At 44.8% G+C, this 23,528-nt stretch overlaps 1 protein-coding gene across 6 annotated transcripts in view; it reads right to left on the bottom strand.

The window, feature by feature from the left end:
• cadps2 (Ca++-dependent secretion activator 2) overlaps positions 1 to 23,528 on the bottom strand; it is a 93,192-nt gene that overhangs the window by 61,658 nt on the left and 8,006 nt on the right. For all 6 annotated transcript variants that reach the window (XR_010876549.1, XR_010876550.1, XM_067234400.1 and 3 more), the window contains exon 2: positions 11,758 to 11,871. Coding sequence is in view for 4 of the 6 variants with exons in the window: in XM_067234400.1 (XP_067090501.1) it covers positions 11,758 to 11,871 (114 nt within the window). In the remaining 2 variants the exon portion in view is untranslated. The remainder of the gene's footprint in view (positions 1 to 11,757; positions 11,872 to 23,528) is intronic.

Here is a 23,528-nt window from a genome sequence, read left to right on the forward strand (position 1 = left end):
ACTTTAATATCATACTCAAATAGAATTGCTAACTTTGTGGTGGCACATCTGCTTACAGCAGTGAGTTCAAGAATTAACCGGACCAGAGAGTTATTATGTTTGGTGACCTAAGATCATGAGGAAACTGGTAACACGGACAAACACTGTAAGCATCATATAATGGGATTAAGCTGCATAACTGTAGCCAAATATAATTTGGAAAATATAACTTAATGGTCCATTAACCCAACCGTATCGCTGTCCACACAATATAGATGATTATTTTAGACATCCCACTTCTCCGCTAGATGCTCACTGCCGTTTGGGCTGAAAGGGTCAGCGATCTCATTAGGCCTACTAGGTGGAAAAAAAAACACAGCGCAAGAAAAGAGGCTGGAGCCGGCAGCTGACTCACTGAAGGACCGATAGACACACCAACACAAGCAACGGTATCGACTAATGCTTATCAGCGACTTTGATTCCGTTGCACAGGGACGGGCCTGGCGCCCCCGAGTAGAGTGAATCGGCGGAGTGTAAACGTCGCAACAGCTGGGGTGGAAGCACGGCGCCTCGTGGTGAGTAATGGTGCGGAACAAAAGCACTTCAAGTCGGCAAGTCTCAGGAAACGGGGAAATAAATGTGCTCGACTTTACAAAGATGAGTGAGCTCTCGACACTGCGGGGAATAACCCGTGAGGTTCCTCTGATCTGCTGTAAGGAGGAGAGATTTTTCGGCATGGAAATGAATGATTGAGGCCCAGGATAAACAAGATAAAGGGAGGTGACAGATGTAGGTGTCACAGGCATTGACTAGTGACACAGTGGGGGTGGTCTAGCTTTAACCGCAGTAGGGGAAAGGTTCTTTGAAACCGAAGGTTAAGGCGGGAGAGAAGCCAAAACGGTCCTCTTTGTGAAGATAAATGGAGCAATTAAAACTGGCGGAAGTCATTTGTCGGGTGAAAAAGGCAATACCACACTGTTGTTACAGGAATCAGGAGTTGTTTTTATGGGGCAAACGCAGAAGCCTTCTGGTCAGGGAGTCAGGTGGCTGAGCGGTTAGGGAGTCGGGCTAGTAATCTGAAGGTTACCGGTTCGTTTCCCAGATGTGCCTAATGACGTTGTGTCCTTGGGCAAGGCACTTCACCCTACTTGCCTCGGGGGGAATGTCCCTGTACTTACTGTAAGTCACTCTGGATAAGAGCGTCTGCTAAATGACTAAATGTAAATGTTCAACTCTCAATAATCAATTGGCTCAAGTTCCAGATCATTTATTGAGGCAGGTGGGATGTTTGGAATCACTTTGCGACAATTAGCTCTAAACGAGCCTGGCTAACTGCTTAGGGATTTGCAATGGGCCACTCCTGCAAGATTCTTTAATTATTATTTTTTTAAAGCTCACAATGGAGCTGTTCGTCTACTATATCTATTTGTGGATAATGTAGAAGTGAACATGTAGCCAACTGTGCCATCTGACTACACATTATACCACATAGCCTACCTACTGCAACCATAGAAACATACTCTGTGACCCAAGGATGAGTCGAAAGAATACTGATGAGACATGGTCATCACAAGTAATTACTTCCATTACCTTGAACATCAAGTCTACTACAGATAGATAAAGGATGCACACTGCATGGAAATAACACACACTGTGACAACTGTAGAACAGACCTTGTTTAGGGTTAAAGTCAACTTGGGCTTATGGAGTTCTGGGTGTGTGAGACTGTGTGTGTGTTTGCATCTTTACGTCAATGAAGCACATCCCTGTCTTCTAATGAGCCCTGCCCTATAGAACACTCCTTCATCACAGCAGCAGTCTGGTGACCCCTGGAACAGTAGGAGCAGGGCTGGGGAGGAGGGGAGCAGAAGGGAGATGGATCTGGGCCCATTCCAAAAGGTCAGCACTGACATGGCCTCCCCTGCACAGATAGTCACCCCCCCCCTCCCCCCTCACACACACACACACACACACACACTTCTAATCACCTCAACCCCCCAATCCCCACCCCACCGATCAATAAGACCTCGCCCTGGTTAATGGCTGGCCACTAGCCCCTCTGCTCGTGAAGTCTCTTATTAGCTTTATTTTAGGAGAAGTGGGGGGAGGACATCTCACAGGGATCCATGACCAGGAGCCATCTTTGATTTCTCTCAACATTGGAAGAGCGGCACACCGTCTCTTTTGGAATGAGGGGTCATGTGGCTGCGGTGTAACAATGTCCCGACTTCCATCTCACTGTCGAAAATGTTTGATAACCTAGCGACCAAACCCTGGACATGTTTGGTGCTTCCAGAGAGTCACATTATAACCCTTCTTCGAAAATTGGAATGCGACACCCATACAGTATATGGCATTTTCTCCCTTCTTTATGCCTGCATTTTGTCTGCTGCTACAAATGTCACCCATTATTACTAATGAATCAGCTCACCACAGAGGATGCTTCCCAAGGAAGCTTCCCCTGCTGTTCTACTTAATTGGGGGGTTTAAAATCCTGATTCAATTATTTACAATCAACGGTGCGCCCCGCTCCTACTCCACACTGAAGAGATTCATGCGATGCGAGCAGCTCTCACTCTTTGGTCTGATCATTGCTGCTAATGTCAGCCGGGAGTGATCAACTGAGAAAGATGCAAGTTGATCTAGAAATTATGCTTTGGAGAGGTCTGAATTTTCCCATCCCGTGTTTTAAAACGGACTATTCATGTTTAACATAACACAGTGGCGAGTCCTTGGAATATTAGGATTTTATGACTGCAGATTGTTGCACTAGGAGTTTTCTACAGTAATACGACATATACATAACGCTGTTAAAACAAAACTTATATTCGCTTCAGATGTGTTTCTTAACCCCTGGTCTGGTGTTGAACTGTGTATCATTTTGAAACGGAACATCTCAGAGATTGATTTGTTCCTCTTTGATATCCAGAGAATATATGATGCCACACTGTGTCTATGCTCTAATGTATACCTTCAATATAGATGCTCATGCATAAAACATCCCTGATATTGAAGCTTGCGCTCAAGTGATATTAAAACATTTCCATCTTGCTGCCCTTCTCTCTCCAGACCAATTGGATCCTCTGTCTTTACGATGTCAGTGGAAACTGAAATACAGTTAGAGGCCCAAGCAGACTCGCACCCACAGTTTCCACCCACACACACACACTCACTCTGTGTCTCCTTGTGTGTCACCTGCGTTAAACTGTTTTGCACATTTCATGTATGTTTTGTGTTGAGTTTTATTATTTGTAACTTGTTTTTATATTATACATCTCCCATTTCCTCTTCTTGCCCAATGCATTGCTGCCATTTCCCCTTGGGGACCAATAAAGCACGTACTTCTACCCTACAACCAAGAGAAAGAGATAAAGACAAGAGGAGAGGAGGAGGAGGGGGGTGTTATCGAATAGAAGCCCATATCAGAGAGGCCTGAGCTGAACAAGTTGTTTTACTTACAGCTCTCCCCGCTTTCAAAGCCGGAGCCTCGAGCTTTGCTGCTCAAGTGGGCAGACTAACATTAATCCCGCTGTTGACCTCTGGGCGATAAACCACTACATAAAAGACAGAACAGAAGTGAGGACGCGAAAAAAATATGACAAGTGGAGCTGTGATTTGGGTCTGAGAGAGGCATTAAGTACGAATTGTACTTGCTGGCTGAACAGTGAAAATCTACAAAAACAAAATTGTGAACAAGGAGTCGAAGAAAAAAAACAAAAAAAAAACATGATGGGATGACGGTGTTACTGATGCAATCCCATACTAGTAATCTATAGACAGCATGCCTTTAATTACTAGCAGTGAGACAGAAGCAATTAAATTGCTCCATGACGCAGGACTGGGGAGAGAGGAGGGGGAAGTGAGTCACGTTCGTCATCTCTCCATCTCGGAATGGGTCTGTAGGATGTTTGCTGTGTGTGGTTCCATGCGCCACAATACTGCCACTCCAGCGTTCTGGAACATTAATGACTCCAGTGTTTTTGCTGTCTGCTTCCCTCTGGGGCCCTGCCTAGACAGATACAATAGATTCCTAGGAGAGGATTTCCTCTGGAACGCCCCAGGCCAGATTAACGGAAATCCATCGAAGCTCAGATCACACAGAGAGAGAGACAGAGACAGACAGACAGAGAGAGCGCGTTCTGGAAGGGAGCATTTGTTGTACACTGGTTACTAAGCCAATATGCGAAATTAAATAAAAACATTTAATAGCGATCAATTGGATGTGGGTGTGTGCATTTGAAACCATGCTCTCTTCTGTGTTTCCCAGAAGGCAGCCAAAGCTTCGATCTGCAGCTGGATTGATTTATACAGCAGTCATCCCTCTCCTCTCCCTCTCCAAGAAAAAATTCATAATGATTTACAGAAAAGGAGATGTGTACTGTAGCACACACTGTAACCATGCTCACATTAATGGTTTAGAGGTCTTGGGAAAACATCAATGACGGAGGGGATCAAATTAAATAAATAAATAGATGAACAAGGTTAAATGTGGAACGAGTGCTCCTCAGGAACACAATGAAACAGTCGTAGGCCGAGTCCAAACCTGCGGGACACTGACTCTAATGGTTCCCTAATTAACATTCCTGCTCTGTGGAGACTGAAGGCATCGAGACCCATTGGGTCTGACGGAGACACAGGTCTTTGTGACAAGACAAGCCACCACCTTTTATCCAGTGAATTCTAAATGAAGAAATGTGAATGCCTGGAGGTGACTAACAATGTTCCTGTGTCGCAAATAGCTTCTGACGTTTCTGTTTTCTTTTGAGCAGCACATTATGGGTTTTTTCCATCCCTAATCAAATGCAAATTATGTTTGTAAGCACTAGTTTGTTGGATTTTCTTTGACTACAGGTGGGAAGCTGATGACCTGGTGAGCTGCTGCAGTCAGAACAACAGCTCAATACTCTAAAGACAGTGGGAGATGGTTGTGGACTTCCCCACTCACCCCCATCACCCTGTGCGACTCCCCAGTCAACACTGTGGAGTCCTTCCGCCTCCTGGGCACTATCCTTTCCCAGGACCTCAAGTGGGAACTGAACATCAGCTCCTTCACCAAGAAAGCACAACAGAAGATGTACTTCCTGTGGCGGCTGAAGAAGTTCAACCTGCCAAAGACAATGATGGTGAACTTCTACAAAGCCAAATTAGTTTGATTTCTAACTTTTTTATATATTTAAGGACCACTTTTTAAAGATTTTTACGATTCTTATATGTTAACTGTATGCACCACAGTAAATTCCTTGTTGTGTAAAATACTTGCTGATAAAACTTTATTCTGATTTAAAGTTATAGTGTGTTGACAGATTGTGCAGGAAGTTTGCACAATACCAGAGTCTATTCTGGAGATGTGCTTCATTCTATCTCAGTATTTAGACCATTTTTGGTGAAACGCTGAAGTGAAAATAGCGATTGTCTTCAACAAAACTCGTCCAAAGACTCTGGGCTTTTCCTGTACATCTCATCAGGTGTCACTGAGACCTTTGACATGATTCAGCCCGGATAAATGTCAAAAGATGCACAGCAAGACGCCGTGAGTTCTCCAAAACGTCCTCAATAGGGTGCATGGCGGTTACAAAAGATGGAAAATGTCAACTCTGTCATCTTCACATAATGGTGTCATTATCTGACAGGGTGACTTGACATATTCCTGCCCAATAATTGAGAAGAGAGGCTCGAGTCATTGTCCTCTGCCACTCTGACGACAGTCGGGTTGCAAGGTTCTTCTTTCCAGCTATAGGCACAGAAATACACGTAGGCACACACAATATATACACACACACACAGTATATAACACACACACACACACACACACAATATACACAAACCTGTAGAAATAATCTACAATACACAGTTTTAAACAAACTGCAAAAACACACATTCTGAGCTTGAACAGTACTCTCTGTGCTGCACACTCCCCTTCAATAAGAGTAAATCCACTTTCATGGCATGTTAGAAGCCTTCGCTCTGAAACCCATATCACAGCAAGCAGCCGCTGAGGAGCTGCAGTACAGCAACATCTCTTCAACTCAGGGACACAGAAAGGCAGGCAGAGAACGAAAGGGAGAGCCCGAGGAAGGAAGAGAGAAAGAGAAAGAAGAGAGAGAGGGAGGGGGCCTAAGGAAGTACGAGAGAAAGGGAGAGCGAAAGGTTCTGAGGAAGTAATAGATAGACAGGATGAGAGAGAGGGAGAGAGAGGAAGGCGAAAGAGAGGAGAGGGAGAGAGCCTGAGGACACTCTAAGCAGGGTTCATAATATTTGAGCGGAATTGCACTGGTCATAACATGGGTGATGTTATTTGCAAGTTTTAAGCAGGGGCTTGTAGTTTGGTTCACCCAAACAAAAGGTGCTTTTGCCTGAGTGACTGAATGGTTCATTTAAAATAATGTTATTTTCATCTTTCCAAATCGCCATTCCTAATTCATCAAGCTGTATTTGCGGCAGCTGCATGAAGCTGTTCTAATGGCACACGCGCGTTTCCTGCTTGGAGCGGGCGGTGTATGAGGAGATGTGACCAGCTGAAGAGGCCTTGGAGACGCTGTAGGGACCTCCACGCAGCTTTGAGTCATTTTGGTCTTCTAATCTACATGTTCTCCTCAGGACCCTCTTCTATTGTTTCACCAGGCATTTACACATCTTTAAGTGTTGAAGGTAATATGTCTGTTACCCGTCAAGAACAAGTGTGACATTACTTCTATGAGCAAATTGGGTCTGAATAGGAACAGTGACATGCAGCAATAACTAACTACGCTTACATTTAGTCATTTAGCAGACGCTCTTATCCAGAGCGACTTACAGTGAGTACAGGGACATATCCCCCGAGGCAAGTAGGGTGAAGTGCCTTTCCCAAGGACACAATGTCATTTTGCAAGGCCAGGGAATCGAACCGGCAACCTTCTGATTAATAGCCCGATTCCATAACCACTCAGCCATCTGACCCTTAAGGGGAGGTTAAGTAAGGGTGGGTCTGTGACAAGTTAATCCCACTTCAAATATGCTGGCTAAAGCCCTGGTTCTCTGTGTTAAAAGGAAAAGACACACTAATCCTCAAGTGTCTTAAAAACATACTGGCTAAAGCCCTGGTGCTCTGTGTTAAAAGGAAAAGACACATTTATCCTCAAGTGTCTTACAAACAGTTTGCTAGGTTGTGAGACAACCTGGCCAACGCAAACTGTGCCATCTTTTTAAGTATCAGCACACCACACACATGCACACACACACACTTCATCAAATGGATTTCCCCATTATACAATCAGCTAAATCAGAATGATCAATTCTGATCATCTCCATCACTTTCCAGTGACTCCCTAAACGGCTAGGCCTTCACTGTCCTATGACCAGTAGAAAATCCTGTCCATTATCACCCACTCTTCTCCAATAAGCACAGAAGATGAGAAGTAGAAGACTACAGCTGAAGAACATGCACACCCAAGTCATTAATTGTGATTTTACAGCACACAGTAGGAGTACTACGACATATCACTGTAACACTGACTGCCACAAATGTATAGAAATGTACAGGACAGTATATGGGCAAATGCTACACAGAAAGATATTGTACGTTGGTTTCTGTCAGGGTAGGGGGGGGGGGGGGGCAGGACACTGAGGAGAGGCTGCGTAGAGAGTGGATCATGCAGAGGCTGCTGGCTACACACTTAGGTACACACATTTTGTAAAGATCCAGTCACACACCCATCCAGATCCAGACACACACACAAACATCTTGACATACACACACACACACATGCCTTGTTGTCTGACGAAGAGAGCAGAGTAATATTAATCCCCAGCACACTCCAAGCAGTCAGAGTTAGGTGTTAATCAAGAACACAAAGCCCGGACGTGCCTGACCCTTCATCAGGTAGACAGTGAACCACTCAGAGATAAGGCCAGGGTAGAATCGCTTTGGCGGTGGCCATATTTGTTCAAGAGGATGACATCTCTAGAATGTTGTGGCACAGACGGTGAGGCCGATGAAATGAAGTCAGTGGTAATAACAGGCAAGCCGTAATTGAGTAATTAATGAGAAGCGATTTGTAATTTAATCACGATTCCTTCATACAGTGCTAGGAAGCAGTGCTACAAAGAGGAGAAGGAGAGAAACAGGACTACGTCTAATTCATATGCGTGTGGTTCTCTAGCATTTGAAACCAAACCGAAAGAGTGACCAAGTTGAAGTCTTCAAAAGCTGAAACAATGGACCAGTGAACATCTAGCTGATAGTATGATCAAGGATCACACAGTACACACTTTTTGAGGAACTCATGGAATTACAGTCACAGATGGTCCAGGAACATTATTTCCACGTTCTGAAACACATTTGGGCTTCGAGACATTTTTGATGCACCTGCAAAATCCTGTTATCGCTGCCTGTCTTTCAAGTCCCACCGCTAAACCCAAGTGCTAAATTATAGCCAGGATGCTAATTAGCCACATGGCAAACTGTGGCGCTGATGCAGACCAACTGAATATCTTAACAACATAAATTATGATCCAAGAACGGGGGTTGGGCACATTCTGCACGGTTGTAAGGAATACTGTTGGACCATCACTGGAACGCAGTGATGTCACCCTACAACATCTCTCCTTTTCTCTCTACCCTCTCCCTCCCTCCACCTCTCTCTCCCCTCCATCCCTCCCATTTCGCTCAGCCCCTACCCATCATCTTTCTCGCCAATTACACACACCTTTCCCTCCTAAAATATGATTCCCTCACCTCACCTTGCACTCAATTGTTCCTGTCATTGATTCATACCTAAACCCTACATTATTCCTACACCGCACACATGACTGTGAACTCTCATTAGCCACCGTAAAAGTCTGAAAGAGCTATTGAGTAAGTCTGGTCCAAAAAGCAGGGAAAGTCTAACTGCTTCATATGGGAAGACAATTGTACATGTAGGATGGGCTGGAATTTATGTGTGTGTGGGCAGTGACACAAGCATGCCAGTCCGACAAAGTCTCTCATGAACAACCTCTAAGACCTTGTGTCATCTATTGACTAGCTAACTCTATTGATCAGGCGCAATGACTTGGCTGACAACCACTATCTATGTTCTGTATGTTCAAGCATGTGCCGGGATTAAGCACAAGCTTAGCACACCGACGACCACACACACACACACACACACACGATGATGCGAGTTAGAAGAGCCCAAGATACACTAAAGAATCCTAGTGTTACTTGGCGTATTTGCATATCCCCAAGCACCACGGGCAGACAAGCAGCCTAACTTGCTAATTTGTTGGCCACAATTACACCTCCTCCAGCTGCTCTCGTCTCCCACTAGGGTTGCCGTGACTGCCACTGATGCTTTCTAAAGACACTTTGGAGTATTGTACATCGAGAACTTGACGAGCTGTCTTCATACACTTTGGGGACGATGTCCGCTGAATAGTAATCTGATGGTCTTTGATCATCGCTACCCTGCCACTCTTCATGCACTGCACCATGCACAAGACTATGAGGCATTTGACTTCAATAGGATCCTCTCCTATCTATCTGGTGCGATTAAGAGGGCTGAGATGCTGGCCTCCTCTGATAACATCTTCATCTTATAGCGCATGATAGACACAGCCCGGCACTTCAGAGGAGGAGGGGGAGAGAGGCAGGGAGAGAGGCAGGGAGAGAGACAGAGGGGGAGAGAGGCAGGGAGAGAGGTGGAGAGAGATGAGGGGGGGATGGTGAGACAGCGAAACAAGGGAAAGGATCATGAAAGAGGGGGAAAGATGGAGGGATAACAAAAGGGGTAAAAAGAGAGAGCAATGCAGAAAGAGAGAGGGGGCATACAGACAGACAGACAGACAGACAGACAGACAGCAAGAGAGGAAAGAGAGAGAGAGACACAGAAAGAGTTCAAGAGAGACAGACACAGACAGACAGACAGACAGACAGACAGAGAGGAAAGAGAGAGAGAGACACAGAAAGAGTTCAAGAGAGACAGACACAGACAGACAGACAGACAGACAGACAGACAGACAGACAGACAGACAGACAGACAGACAGACAGACTGACAGACAGACAGACAGAGAGAGAGAGAGAGAGAGAGAGAGAGAAGACGAGGACCTTAACCCTTGTGTTATCTTCGGGTCATTCTGACCCATCAGTCATTGTGACCCACCGTCGTATTGCGACAACTTTACCGCATCCAAAAACAAAGTGAAGCATTTTCTTTTAACCGTTGGGCTGTCTCAGACCCCCCACATTGCAAAGGTTAAAACAAAATTATTTGTATTTGTTTTTTGTATTGGGTAAAATTGGGTAAACACAACAATGGTTCGTTATGAACCTTTGGGTCATGTGACCCCGAAGGCAGAACAAGGGTTAAGAAGCGAGAGCCGAGTTAACGAGTGAGAACAGATTCCTCGGAGAGCTCCACTCTTACTAGGAATAGGCCTTCCACACGCCATTAGCCACTTGACGGTTGATTTCGGGTCTTTTTTGGACATAGACGCTCGCTGTAACTTTGATGACAAAACATGCCAAACAAGCATGTGGCCCACACAGACTGTGGAGGAGAGACAGACCGCAGAGGAGAAGACAGTAGAGTGGGTACATCACCAAGAGGCAACAGATAATATTGGGAAAGGGATGTTGACAGATATTGCACACACCTACCGCCCATGGATTTCTGCTCAAGCATCGAAGCCCAAGCCATGTGGAACAGTAAAACACAATAAGGGATCAACTCACTCTTCCTCTGGTCTGCCATTCGCATGCCTAGATAAACACCGTCCGTGTTTACTGAACAAAAAGATGTTTACTTAGGAATGCTTGGCTAGACATGATGTTAGTTTCCTCCAGGATCACAATGACTCGTATTGAGAGACTTGTTGCTCTTGTTGGTTAGTTGTAACGGTTTCAAATTCTTGTACTCGCTGTGAAATATTTTACTGTTGATTGTCTTTTCTACAGGTACACTTGCGGGGAGTTTCATGTTTTTCAATTGTAACTTGTTTAACTGGATGCTCTTGTGGTTCTTCCCTTTGGCACTTATTTGTTTTTCTACAATGTATGCTTCATGTTTTGGCTGCTCGCATTGTTTGGGGCTATCTCGTTGTTATGATCAATGACCTATGCTCTTTTGTAAAGCTCTCTCTCTCTTGGAAGTCGCTTTGGATAAAAGCGTCTGCTAAATGTGTAAATGTACTTTATTCTGCGTACCTTCTTTGCCAATTACAGTCCTTGCTAAACTCCAGCTGTTCAAGTCAGTGAGTAGGGATACCCAAGAGGAACGCTCGCAAAGCTAGCGTAGCAACACAGAACATCTGGGCGCACACCTCCACCGGAGTGAGAATCTGCTGCAACCCCACCCCACCCCCCCGCCCCCAGACTGGTTTTAGCACTTTGCCACGTGAACCGATAGCTAGCGTACAGAGCATCCACAGAGAGCGCTATGAATCAATCACTTTACCTTGCCTCTGTCATCTGTTGTTAATTAGCAGGACGACGGTTCATGTGTTGATGGAAGCCAGGCAGCTGGAGGCAGGCTGCAGTATGGCCACGGTAGGGGATATTATAATGAGGGACAGTTGCATTACTGTCTATCCTGATGAAAGCTGGTTGGTTTGGGGGTGGGGGGGGAAGTGTTCATAGGGGTTGATTCAGATTGTGGGATGATTCAGTTTTGTTGGTGGACAGGGAAGGTTGCAATTTTATTTTAAGGTTGGAGGGAGGATTGTTGTCTGTGGTGGGGTTCAGCTGTTTTTTTTTTTTTTTGGGGGGGGGGGGGGGGGTTGAACGGGTACAGGAAGAATGAGGGTGAAAGACAAGGTCTTACCTCGTGGTAGCTTCGCACTGCGTTGCAGAAAGCCTCGTCCGCCACGATCTGAGTGTCGCCATTGAGGAAGGACTGGAAACGCTCCTTCACCGCCTGCAGCTGCTGCTTATTTAACTGGGGGGGGGGGGGGAGAGAGAGGGAGAGAAAGGGGTGAACGATGAGTGGGGAGAAAGGAGAAAATAGGGAGTAGAAAGAGAGAGAGAGAGAGAGAGAGAGAGAGAGAGAGAGAGAGAGAGCGAGAAAGAGAGAAAGAGAGAAAGAGAGAAAGAGAGAAAGAGAGAGAGAGAAAAGTAGTTGAGACAATGGAGAGGATAAAATAGATTGTGATGCCAGAAGAGATATGGGGAAGTGATGGACGAGGTGAGGGAGAAGAGACGGGACGATCGTGTGAGAGAAAAAAAGGGGTGAAATACAATTATGGAGAAGAGCGAAAGGGTATGAATGGCAGATTGAAAAGAAAGGGATGTGGAAGGATGTCAGAGGAGGAAAGACAGGATGGGAGAGAGAGGGATATACTGTGAGATTCAAATGAACCACAAACATCAAACCTGTAGACAGTCACACCTGTGATTACAGTGTAGGCAGGTGATACTATTTTCATCACGATCACAACACTTCTCATTCGATTTAAACATGGATGAACAGCAGGTGCTGGCACAATTAAGGAATAGATTGGGCTTCACTGTACACAATAAATAGCTTCAATGTACGGTTTAAAAGACTTTAAAGTAAAAGGCAAGGTGAACAACAAAGTATTGAAAACGAACAGGCAAAAGTACTGTAAGAAGTTGGTGTCTTTTGGACAAGTTCAATTCTGTCTAGGTATGGGTGTCATATTAACATTTAAAATCACTTTTTAAGATATTTGAGACATGTTAAAGACAATTGAAAATTATATTACATATAACTATATTAAACTCACTGGTAATGTACAGACGATGTCATAGGCCAGCATGAGATGGTATGTAAAAACCCTATAAAGCTTTGTTGAACTAAAACCAAATGTGCAGTACAGTGCTGAGGAAATTCAACTTGTGATAGTAAATGAATATACTGGAAGCATGTGGTTGTGCCAACCTGTCCTGTATTACAAAGGGATACAGTGAAAGGAACCTATTTTGGAAAAATGACTTCCATTAACTTTGGAGCATATTTTTTTCTGTCCCATCTAGACAGTCATCCTTGACTTTCCTCAGGGCTCATTACAGAACTGTCGTGAATACCCTGTGCTAAAATACTTCACAAAGGCCTTAAGTGCTTAAATGCAGCTGAATAGAATACAATAATTGGGTTCAGTCAGTCAGAATGTTGTTCAGGCAAAATGGGGTTGCCTGACAACCAATTTGCCAAGATTAAATTATGAAACATATACAGATACTTCAGAAACAGCACAGTGCTAAGTAAAGAGAACCATATTCGTCCAAAGAAATCAGAGCAGCATTTTCCTAAATGTCACCAAACCTTTTCATTACAGTCCATTGACTATTAAATTATTCGCATTTCTCGAGCTGGAGGTACCGCTGAAAACATAGGTCGCTGCTTCCCCCCTGCTAACAGTTTGAGTTTTCGAAAGACAGAAAGCCCAAAAGCCTTCTCATCTTGTTTGCATATGTATGAAGGTAGGAGTCCCTACTGGACAAATGAAAAATATTTTCTCTGCCATTGAATGAGCACTGCCAAGTACACTCTGCATACTTCTACTGCAGACTACTGACATAACACGGACATCACTTATCTTCAGGGCCGAATTGTATGTGGAGTGCAGTGTGCAACAATGAACAAAGCAAGGCTCTCCTAATCTCAACACTGTCTCTCAATCGTTTGGCTACTCAACTGTCAATGTAGCGTAGACATCGCTTTTTCTATGCATCCAATGGACATCAGTCCTTAAGTCTTATCGTGTGACTTTTTCCATTCAAACGGTTTGTTCATTTTTTTTATTGGAATACCCTGTTAAAAGTGGAAATGTTTACAATAATAATAGCAAGCAATTGTGAGCAATTGTGAAACTTCAAAAAGCTGTTAAAAGCTATTGTGTCTATTACTGTGAAGCATGGCACAATGTGCTTGTGGTAGAATGTGGGGGAATTTTCATTCATTTCTAAAAAAAAAACATTTGTACGTTTCGAAAACTCAGCCTGCTTAGGGGTTTAAAAGTTAAACTTTCTTACTTGATACATACTAGTATTATAGCATGGAACCTTTTTTTATCACATGTGCAAGAGTAGGTGTCCTGAATCACAATAAGGGCACAGGTAGACCACCTGTTTGTTTACCAGGATGTTGTAGGGCTCTACACAACATCCACAAGTGCCACCGTTGCTACCCTTGAAGATGCCATTATCTGCATTCTAAACAGTCGTCTCATCGATCAAGAGCATTGATTGGCTAAGGCCATCAGCCATGTAGGCTCATTGGTATTCACTCACTGGTTCTCATGACAATGTATCAGGACCCAAACATTGGACCCAAACATCAGAGACGCATAAATAGAGCTGAAAGTGATACTGCTAGCTTCCACAACAGGCCTCCATCTTTTGACACAGTCAGCTCATGTCAGGGTAGAGCAGACTGGGCATCGGGGACTTGTGATGATGGATCACCCTGGAAGGCCTCAACTGACGAGGACCAGCAAAACTAGGTGGAGGGTCTGTAAGTGGGAGAGATGGAGGAACTAGATGAAGGGTTTCACATTAGTTAAGGAATCGTCGAGCGAGTGAGCGAGTGTTCTGCATGCTGTGTGTGTTGACTGGCTCTTATTCCAGTTATGTCCTCAGAGGCTGTGATAGGTTCTTCAGGACAATTAAGAGCCAGTCTGGACACCAGCATTCCCTTCAATCCATGCCGCTATACAGTGGATCACTACAGAGTCAGATGGGTGCATGTGTGTGTTAGTGTATCGTGTTTCACACTATAGCAATTTCACTCCCCATGCTTAAAGCAAGAATTGATAGGCATGTGTGCGAGAGACAAAAAGACCCACCCAGACACACACCCACCCAGACACACACCAAGGATAATCTTCCCAGTGCTTACCTGGGAAATAAGACACTTAGGTAACACTTGTTGTACATCGAGATGCTTTTCCATGCTTGTCAGACCACCTGTCAGAACCATGTCTGGCCAACCAGCCAGCTCCATCGTTTCTCCTCTTGTTATCCCTGACGTGGGGTTATTTATACGCGTGTCTGCAGATGGCCAGTGTCACAGCACTTGTGCTGGAGCTAGCAGCAACAAGGTACAGAGACATCACGGTGTGACACCTTAATGTCAGTCATTAACTCACACCGCTGATGACTGCAGTTGCTGGGAACTCTCAGGATCACGACTGACCTTCAAGACCACGTTAGATCCAAACGTAGGTCGTAGAAAAGGGCAACGTTTTGAGTAAATCAAGGGAGCAAATTGCCTGTTGACGTGTTTACGTTTTTGTCGTTTATCCAAAGAGACTTCTGACAGGTCCGACAGCAAGCAAGCCCATTCTACATGCCACAAATACTCTTCACAAAGTTTTCCATAATACAAAGTTAAATTTACATTGTATTCATTAACCAGGCCATTTAATCCAACAAAAGACATTTGGTAGCAGATGACCCAGTGCGGCGTGTGTGGCTGGTTTGGGACACAGTCTAGAGCTATTTGTGTCCATTTGTGCAGAACTGCATGCGGTTTTAGCATAAATACATATACACACACACGGTATATTGTGTGTATATAGATATATATTATATATATAAAAATATAATTATTTCTTTCTTCAGAATTGGAGGTACTTTTAGATTCCAATTCCGACACACGGGCCAGATGGCTTTGGCAGCATTTGCATGTTTGATTCAGGAGGGTTGTGAGGTGGTTGAGGTGATTTGCTCCATCCTCCAAACTGAACTCTTCACTAGCAAGGTGGCTTATGCTAACTGAATATCCGTTATGAGCTATCCGTTATGCCTGAGTTAGTCAGAAACTTCTACTCTCAACTGCACTCACAGTACAACAACAGACTGTTGTAAAAAAAACTTTCTAGTGGAGACAGACAGGAAGTCAAGGTTCCTGGCCTGGTACAACATGACCTTTCCTGCAATCACTGTTGACAAACGCCAAGTACACGTTAAACATATTTGTTAAACATATTCTGTTGACGGGCTGACACATTCTTTCTCACACACACACACAAACTCACACGTGTCCATAAAATGTGTCAATGCCCATTTGGAAGTGTGTGCGTTTGTGCATGCTTGTTTGTGTGCGTAAAAAGTGTCAGCCAGCCTACAGAACAAGTTTAACGTGTGTGCTTGCTTGTGTGTCTGTGTGTCTGTGTGTGAGGGTGAGGGAACGCACCCCTGCATGCGTGTGCATCCTGCTGCATGACTGGATCATCAGCACATCTGAGAATGTGATAAGTAGGCGGGGTGTTATGGCCCGCCAGCTGCTGCTTCGCACTGTGGCCTTCATCCTTCTGGTCCCCCCTCCCCCCCCCCCCCCCCCTCTCTTCCTCTTCGTTAAGCGTCTCTTCCACTGCACAGCATGGCCGTGCCAGCTCCGGGTGGGAGGACCTGCAGGGGCGCCAGGACTTTCTAATTGAGTAATTGTGTGTGTGTGTGTGTCGTCTGAGAGAGTTCCTGTAACTGGGTGACGGAGAGGAGAGCTTCCAGGGGGGGCTATCAAGGACACGGACCTGTGAGCCGGGAGGGGGGGCTGGCTGTGCAGAAACACCTGTAGGAGTGTGTGTGTGTGTGTGTGTATGACTCGGTCTCGAGGACAGGGTACTGTAAGGTTCGGCAGTCGCATCGCTCAGGATCCGTGCGTTGTCGAGTGTGAAGCTGTTTGGATGAGCGGTTCGAGACACATAAACGGGTTCGCTGCAATGTTCAGTTGCACTAAACGTCCCCCCCTCTCTGTCTGCCAAGGTGTGTTCACTGCGCCACAACTGAGTATGACATCTCCCTGGATCGTCATGGCAACATCCGTTCCACAGTATGGCGTGTGTCAGCTTCTTTGGATTGGAGCGCTGTCTCTCAGGAGTGACGCATCTTTCCTCAATATGGGAGCCATGACACTCACTCGCACGCCGGCAAGCACGCTCACTCACACGTACACTTGCACGCATACACACATATGCACACACACTCACTCACTCATGTACACACACACACACACAGCGTAGCCTCCATAGAGAACAAATCAGCTGTAGTCACCAGTTTGGGTGAGAGTTAAAGGAGGACTTGCACTATTTACACACTTACACACTTACACACACACACACAACAGGGACAAACTGCAAATCTCAAATAAAGCTACACATCCACACACTTATAAACATCAAGCAAACACCCCACAGCATTTTCTCTGGAGCCACTCTGATCAGACAATACAATCCCTGTTCTTGAACAATTTAGAGACGTCATCACCAGCGAAATGCCCCTTTGACTGCAACCATACACAACCAGTCACACTTGGAGGTCAACCTTACCGTAACCTGAACCGCCATGACCACGATATGTGATGACATCACAATGCTGAGACACAAGTTTACAACAACACACCCTTTAGTCAAATATCCCTTTCTGCCTACTTTACAAACAGACCATGCCACTCAGTGGAGGACTTTAGTCAAACTGAAGGGAAGAGAGTACTGTATGATACTTCAATGCGATACTTCAAGTAGAATGAATGGGAGTTAAAGGATTTGAAAGTGTAAACCATGGAATCCATGATTGCAACCTCGTTGTCCACTTGGAATTGAAAGAGAAACAACATAAGATTCCTGTAAATATTGATCCTGTTCACAGTGACTACCAATGACAAGTGTTAAGTAGTTATAGTTGCTATGGTCTCCATGTGCATGTTTACTAGCAGGGCAGCATATACCCCACTATGTTTACTAGCTGGGCAGCATATACCCCACTATGTTTACTAGCAGGGCAGCATATACCCCACTATGTTTACTAGCAGGGCGGCGTATACCCCACTATGTTTACTAGCAGGGCAGCGTATACCCCACTATGTTTACTAGCAGGGCAGCGTATACCCCACTATGTTTACTAGCAGGGCGGCATATACCCCACTATGTTTACTAGCAGGGCAGCATATACCCCACTATGTTTACTAGCAGGGCAGCATATACCCCACTATGTTTACTAGCAGGGCAGCATATACCCCACTATGTTTACTAGCAGGGCGGCGTATACCCCACTATGTTTACTAGCAGGGCAGCGTATACCCCACTATGTTTACTAGCAGGGCAGCGTATACCCCACTATGTTTACTAGCAGGGCGGCGTATACCCCACTATGTTTACTAGCAGGGCAGCGTATACCCCAAAATGTTTACTAGCTGGGCAGCGTTTACCCCACTATGTTTACTAGCAGGGCAGCGTATACCCCACTATGTTTAGTAGCAGGGCAGCGTATACCCCGCTATGTTTAGTAGCAGGGCAGCGTATACCCCACTATGTTTACTAGCAGGGCAGCGTATACCCCACTATGTTTACTAGCAGGGCAGCGTATACCCCGCTATGTTTAGTAGCAGGGCAGCGTATACCCCACTATGTTTAGTAGCAGGGCAGCGTACCCCTATAGCAGTGCAGCTAGTAGCTACCGTTGCAGAACAGGATACACCACAGTCTGCAGTCAAGTCCCACAATGTGCACAACCAAGATGTGATGTCTTGGGATTTTCCATTTAAATGTACATAGAATGCATACTATTATGTTAACTGAACACCAGAGACCTGTGCGTGTATACGTGTGCCTGTGTGTGGGTGTGTGTGTGTGTGTGTGCGTGTGAGGGTAGACACGTGCATGTATGCTAGTGGTGTGAAGGCCTAGTGTCTGCCTGCCATTCACATGTGGAGGAGCTTTGTCAAAAAGCCTCAAGGGCAGAATGACTCCAGTGAGATAAGCTCGATACATCCACCACGGCTTTCTGACTTGGTTAAGCAGGCTGCCTTTGTTGCTGTTTTCCTTCTGACTGCACCAACTTGGTTAACTGCTATTCGTGGGCAAAATATGATTTAGTGATGAAAGGATTTTACTGTCTAGGGTTGAGGCCAACAATGAAGGGTTATTATATTTTAAATATATGGATGTGACATACCATGTTACAGGAATATGGCTGACTAATATTAACACCAACCATCTTCAGTAATGGTGTCAAAGTATCTTCAACACCATCCACATCTACCTTTTCTGAATCTTTTCGATGAAATATCCTGAGCAGTCCTTGTTCAACTTAGAAAAACCGTGCATTGGATATTTTATAGTAGATATATTGAGAAACAGTTCACTTTCAGAGAATACTTTATCATTGTTATTTTTCTCAAGTACAGGCTTGACGAGCATGACCATTGTGATTAAATTGATGACTTATTTGACTGAATGGAATACATCTTCAGCTTTTGTTTTCTGAGGACATCCCATGTTGTGCCTAACTACAGCACGGCCTTTAAAGAAGCTCCATTTTACATCACACAAACTCCCAATCACAAAATGATTTAAAAAGAGACAAAACTGCAACGCTAACCTTGCAGAGAAATATTGAAAAGGACCTACATTGAAAACGACTTGTTTAATACAGGGTAAAAGAGTCAAGGGGTATGAACGTTCAGTATGATGCAGACCACACTTCCCCAGCTCTTTCCTGCCATTGTTTGACTCTGCCCTCCCTTTCACACTCAATTCTTCAGGGTCCAAAACACCTAAGCTTCTTGTGTTTCAGCATTGTGCAACATATGCAGGAATGATATCTAAGCAACCCTAAGCAATAAGATTTAAGTGTAGTGTGACAGAACCGTCCAAATGCCAAACACAGTTTCTCCCCCTTGCTGTCCATCACTCTCACTATGACATGTACATGCACATGGTCCTCCTCTGAGTCAGGCCTGACAGTTTCATTTGCAAGCATCCCTGAGTAAAAGTGACATGTATATACACACATGTATATATACACGTGTGTGTGTATATATACATATACACACACACACGTGTATGTGTAATTATTATTATTTTTAGTTTCCTCACCTCAAAGTTGAGTAAGTGGGGGAAGGAAGAGTGAGACATGGAAACTGAAGGGAAGCGAGGAGAGGAGAGAAAAAGAGATTGGGGAAAAAGGTGTCAAAAGGAGGGTGAAACAAATGGCTAAATCCTGAGGTAAAAAAACACTCTAGTCTTAGAGGATATTACACTTGTACTATGTACACAACGTAAAGTAAGATGTAGGGGCGTGGAGATGAAGGGGAATGAGGAGAGTAATGGAGATGGAGGGGGAAGTCGTGTCTGAGGGAAAATTGAAAGGCAGGTGAAAAGATCTTTGGGAGGTGGGGAGGGCTTCTCCTTTTCACGGCCGTTGAAGGATGAGGGGAAATGAAGCAGAAGAACATGGCCTCTGAGCCACAGCAGGCGATGGAGGGAGGGAGGGAGGGAGAGCCAGAGAAAGAAGAGGAGTCGAGAAGTAATGACACTTGAGGCAGACAGAGATGAGAGGCGAAACTGCAACACCATTAAGCCTCTCACAAAGTCCAATTCATCAAACTGGGTCACATGTGCACAAGAGCAGTTGGAAATTGGTGGTGAAAGTGTGTGAAAAATTGGTTCAAAATGATTTTTGTACTTTTCCCCACGCAAAGGGTTTAGGAGGATGTCCTTATGCCAGAATTATTTTAGTAAATTGTTTGAAAATGTACACCGACAAGAATCCTTCTTGACGAACCAGGCCTCCCTTCTGACAGGCATGCTGTCCATTCCACTGGTATAACAGTTTATGAATTAATGTACGCTATTATTATTCATAACAACACTGGAATTATAAAACAATAATAGCTAGACTGAAGTCAGACTGAAGCATCCTAAATCCTGGTGAGTGCATTAGGACAGCCCCCTGCTATACCAGTAAAATGATCTGCATTACCCACACGAAGCCCACACTAAAACAACATTTCATGGCTCATTTTGACTACTTAAACTTGAAATACTTCATATAAAAAAAAACTTTTGATGGGCATTTACGCAAATCAAAACAATCTTCTGGAGCGTCCAAAAAATTCTGCACGAAAAGCAGACAATGAAGACTGAAAAGCGACTGAAAAACAAAATCATAAATTAGCAGAGGAGATATGGGTAGGAAGGGAGATAGGAATGGAGATTGGAAAGAGAGGATAGGGAGAGCAAGAGTGTGTGAAGGCAAAGGAGAGAGAGAGAGAGGGTGAGACGGAAATTGCGTCTGTGATACAAGTAGTTAGGGGTAAAAATAGCACCCAGGGCGCGCTGGGTGGGCCAGTCTGTAGAGGCCATTTGAATCAATTGGTCATCAGCACGGCGACAGAGTAAGGTCCCTTATTACATTACAGAATCAGTAGGTGCGCCTGGGCACAATGATTCAATTTAGACCTATTCATAATCTTTCATCATCAAAATGCACCTTTCATTACTGCTGCTACATTCTGGCAAACGACCAGCTCTATTCTGACAGGACTTTCATGGATTGTCTGTCACAACAGTCAGCCATTTGTCAAAACTACTTAGTAACTTGTTAAAAAACGTGAGCACGTGTTTTTAGACGGGAGATGAAAAGCTATCATCTGTATCAGTGCACCTGCATCCTTCCTCAGTGACACATTCTGTAACTTAGGAATGATGCAACGGAATGATGTTTAACACCATTCCACTAGAAGTTTCGGGTTTATTTATATACATTGGATTTCTTGGTCTGGCTCCTCTCGACAACTTCCTAGCGGAAAATCCAAAATCCTAAAATGAATGAATCCGAATCCTATGTGAACTCAACATTTTCATCAGCAATATATACAATAAATAAAAATGAACCCCCGCCATCTATTTCAGCCTGTATGAAATTGTATATGAGTAATATGTTCAAGAGTCCCCACCCATCATGTACCCTCAAAAAAAAGTGGGCCATGCCCATTTTGCTCGAGTATTGTGGGTTGAAAGTGAGGAGGGTTAGTGAGGGGCAGGTAGGCGTGTGTTTGAGATCTCGCCCCTTTCTGAAGCACTTCACCCCTGGACTGCAATTACCTTGAGTGGCGGAAGATAACAGCACCCTGGAGAGTTTGGTGTTTGCAACAGGGGCGAGGGGGTGGGGGTGGGTGGGATATGAAGATCAAACAACAGATTACCACACCTGTAGAAACCAGTCTCTCGTTTCTGACAAGAGAGCGAGAGAAAAAAGGGACTGGGAAATGAGAGAGAGGGAATCGAAAGACAGAAAGGGAGGAAAAGAATGCAAACAAAGAGTTGGAGGGATAGAAAGTAGAAAATAAGGATTGGAAGAGAAGGCTGTTGGAGACACTAGCTAACAAGCCTCATTCCAGCACAGGATGAGAAGTGCATCACTTTCTGGAGAACTGACATATGTCGATGAATCAGGTAGCTTTACACACCCTTTTTGGTAACTGCTTATTTTTTCCAAACTGCAAAACAACTGTTTCAGCCTGATTTGAGCCTCATTTCTGTAGCGAAAACAGACCATACTGAAAGCAGGAACAGTCAGTAGTCAGAGCTGCTTGCAAGAAAAGAAAATACGAGAAAGGATATACTTTAGCAAAAAATGAATCCTACTGTTCTCTTGCTTGATCTCCATGGAGGTGATATACATATGCAACCATGTTAAATCACATGAAATTATCCAGCAACTTCTGCCGACAAGTAAAGAGAACAAGACTGGGAACAATACCATTTGAATGTCACATAAGGCTAAATGAATACATGTCAATGTAACCGTCATTAACAGTGAGAGAGCATAGAGGAGAAGATGCAGGCAAACAAGGTCAATCAAAAGTAACAGATTTTCAAAACACCGATGAAAACATACAAGGACAAGAGCTTGGCCCTAAATTGCTTGTCAAACGCTGCCTCACAGTAGGGAAGCAATCCTGCCAGTTCACCCAGAAAGGACATCCATGTACAGACAGACGAGTAGTTGGTTGTTCCCTCAGCTAAGGCAGGAAAGCCCAGGGATGTAGTCTCTCAGAATAACACCATCCAATCAAGCTCTCGAGCCTCAATGGTGTGCATCCAAACACACCACGTCTGGGTGCACACACGACACTCAACAAGGAATTCAGCTAGAAAAACAGGCCATTGCGGTTGATTGTGCTTTCGCGGCATGTCCTGCGCGGCTCACATAGTGTTCGAAGCTTGAAGACACAGAGATCGGAAGTGATTCAAGAGAATTGAACACCTACAGTCCGACCGCTCTGCATCAAAGCAGCTGTCCAGACCTACTAGAACACGGCCATCTCGCATGCTTGGGGCCGAGCCCAAGCAAGTCCTTAGTCAACGGGAATATTCAGTCCAGACGTGCTAACTGCTGATCTGCCGGGGGGGGATCAAAGGGATTCTGGAGCGAGGCCGTCTGAGCTAGCTGCAGCGGGAAGCCTGATGAGCAAGTCTTGGCAGACCAACCGTCTTAACCTCCTAATAGCTGACGGAAGATGGGAGATGACTCCCGAGTTCCTGGACGCGCCGCAGCGACTTGGGATCCTCCTTTGAGCGTGTCAAAAAGTCATGTCCTCTTCGCTCGGTCCTGCTCTCACACAGGAGGGACTGGATTTTCACAGTCAGGTTACCAAACCAAGCGAGAGAAAGAGCCAAAGACTTGCTGGAAAGCCAATGGGAAGGAGGGGCATGTAGTCAATGGCATTGACAAAGTCTGGTCAAACGGCTGACCGTGAAAGTGTGGAAGCCCGTCAAACTTTGGCCTGGGATACTTCGGGCCATGACCCCCACCTCAGCGCTCCCCGTACCTGCAAATCTAGACGCT

Source organism: Osmerus mordax, chromosome 4 (genome assembly GCF_038355195.1).
Source record: "Osmerus mordax isolate fOsmMor3 chromosome 4, fOsmMor3.pri, whole genome shotgun sequence".
Taxonomy (NCBI): domain Eukaryota; kingdom Metazoa; phylum Chordata; class Actinopteri; order Osmeriformes; family Osmeridae; genus Osmerus; species Osmerus mordax.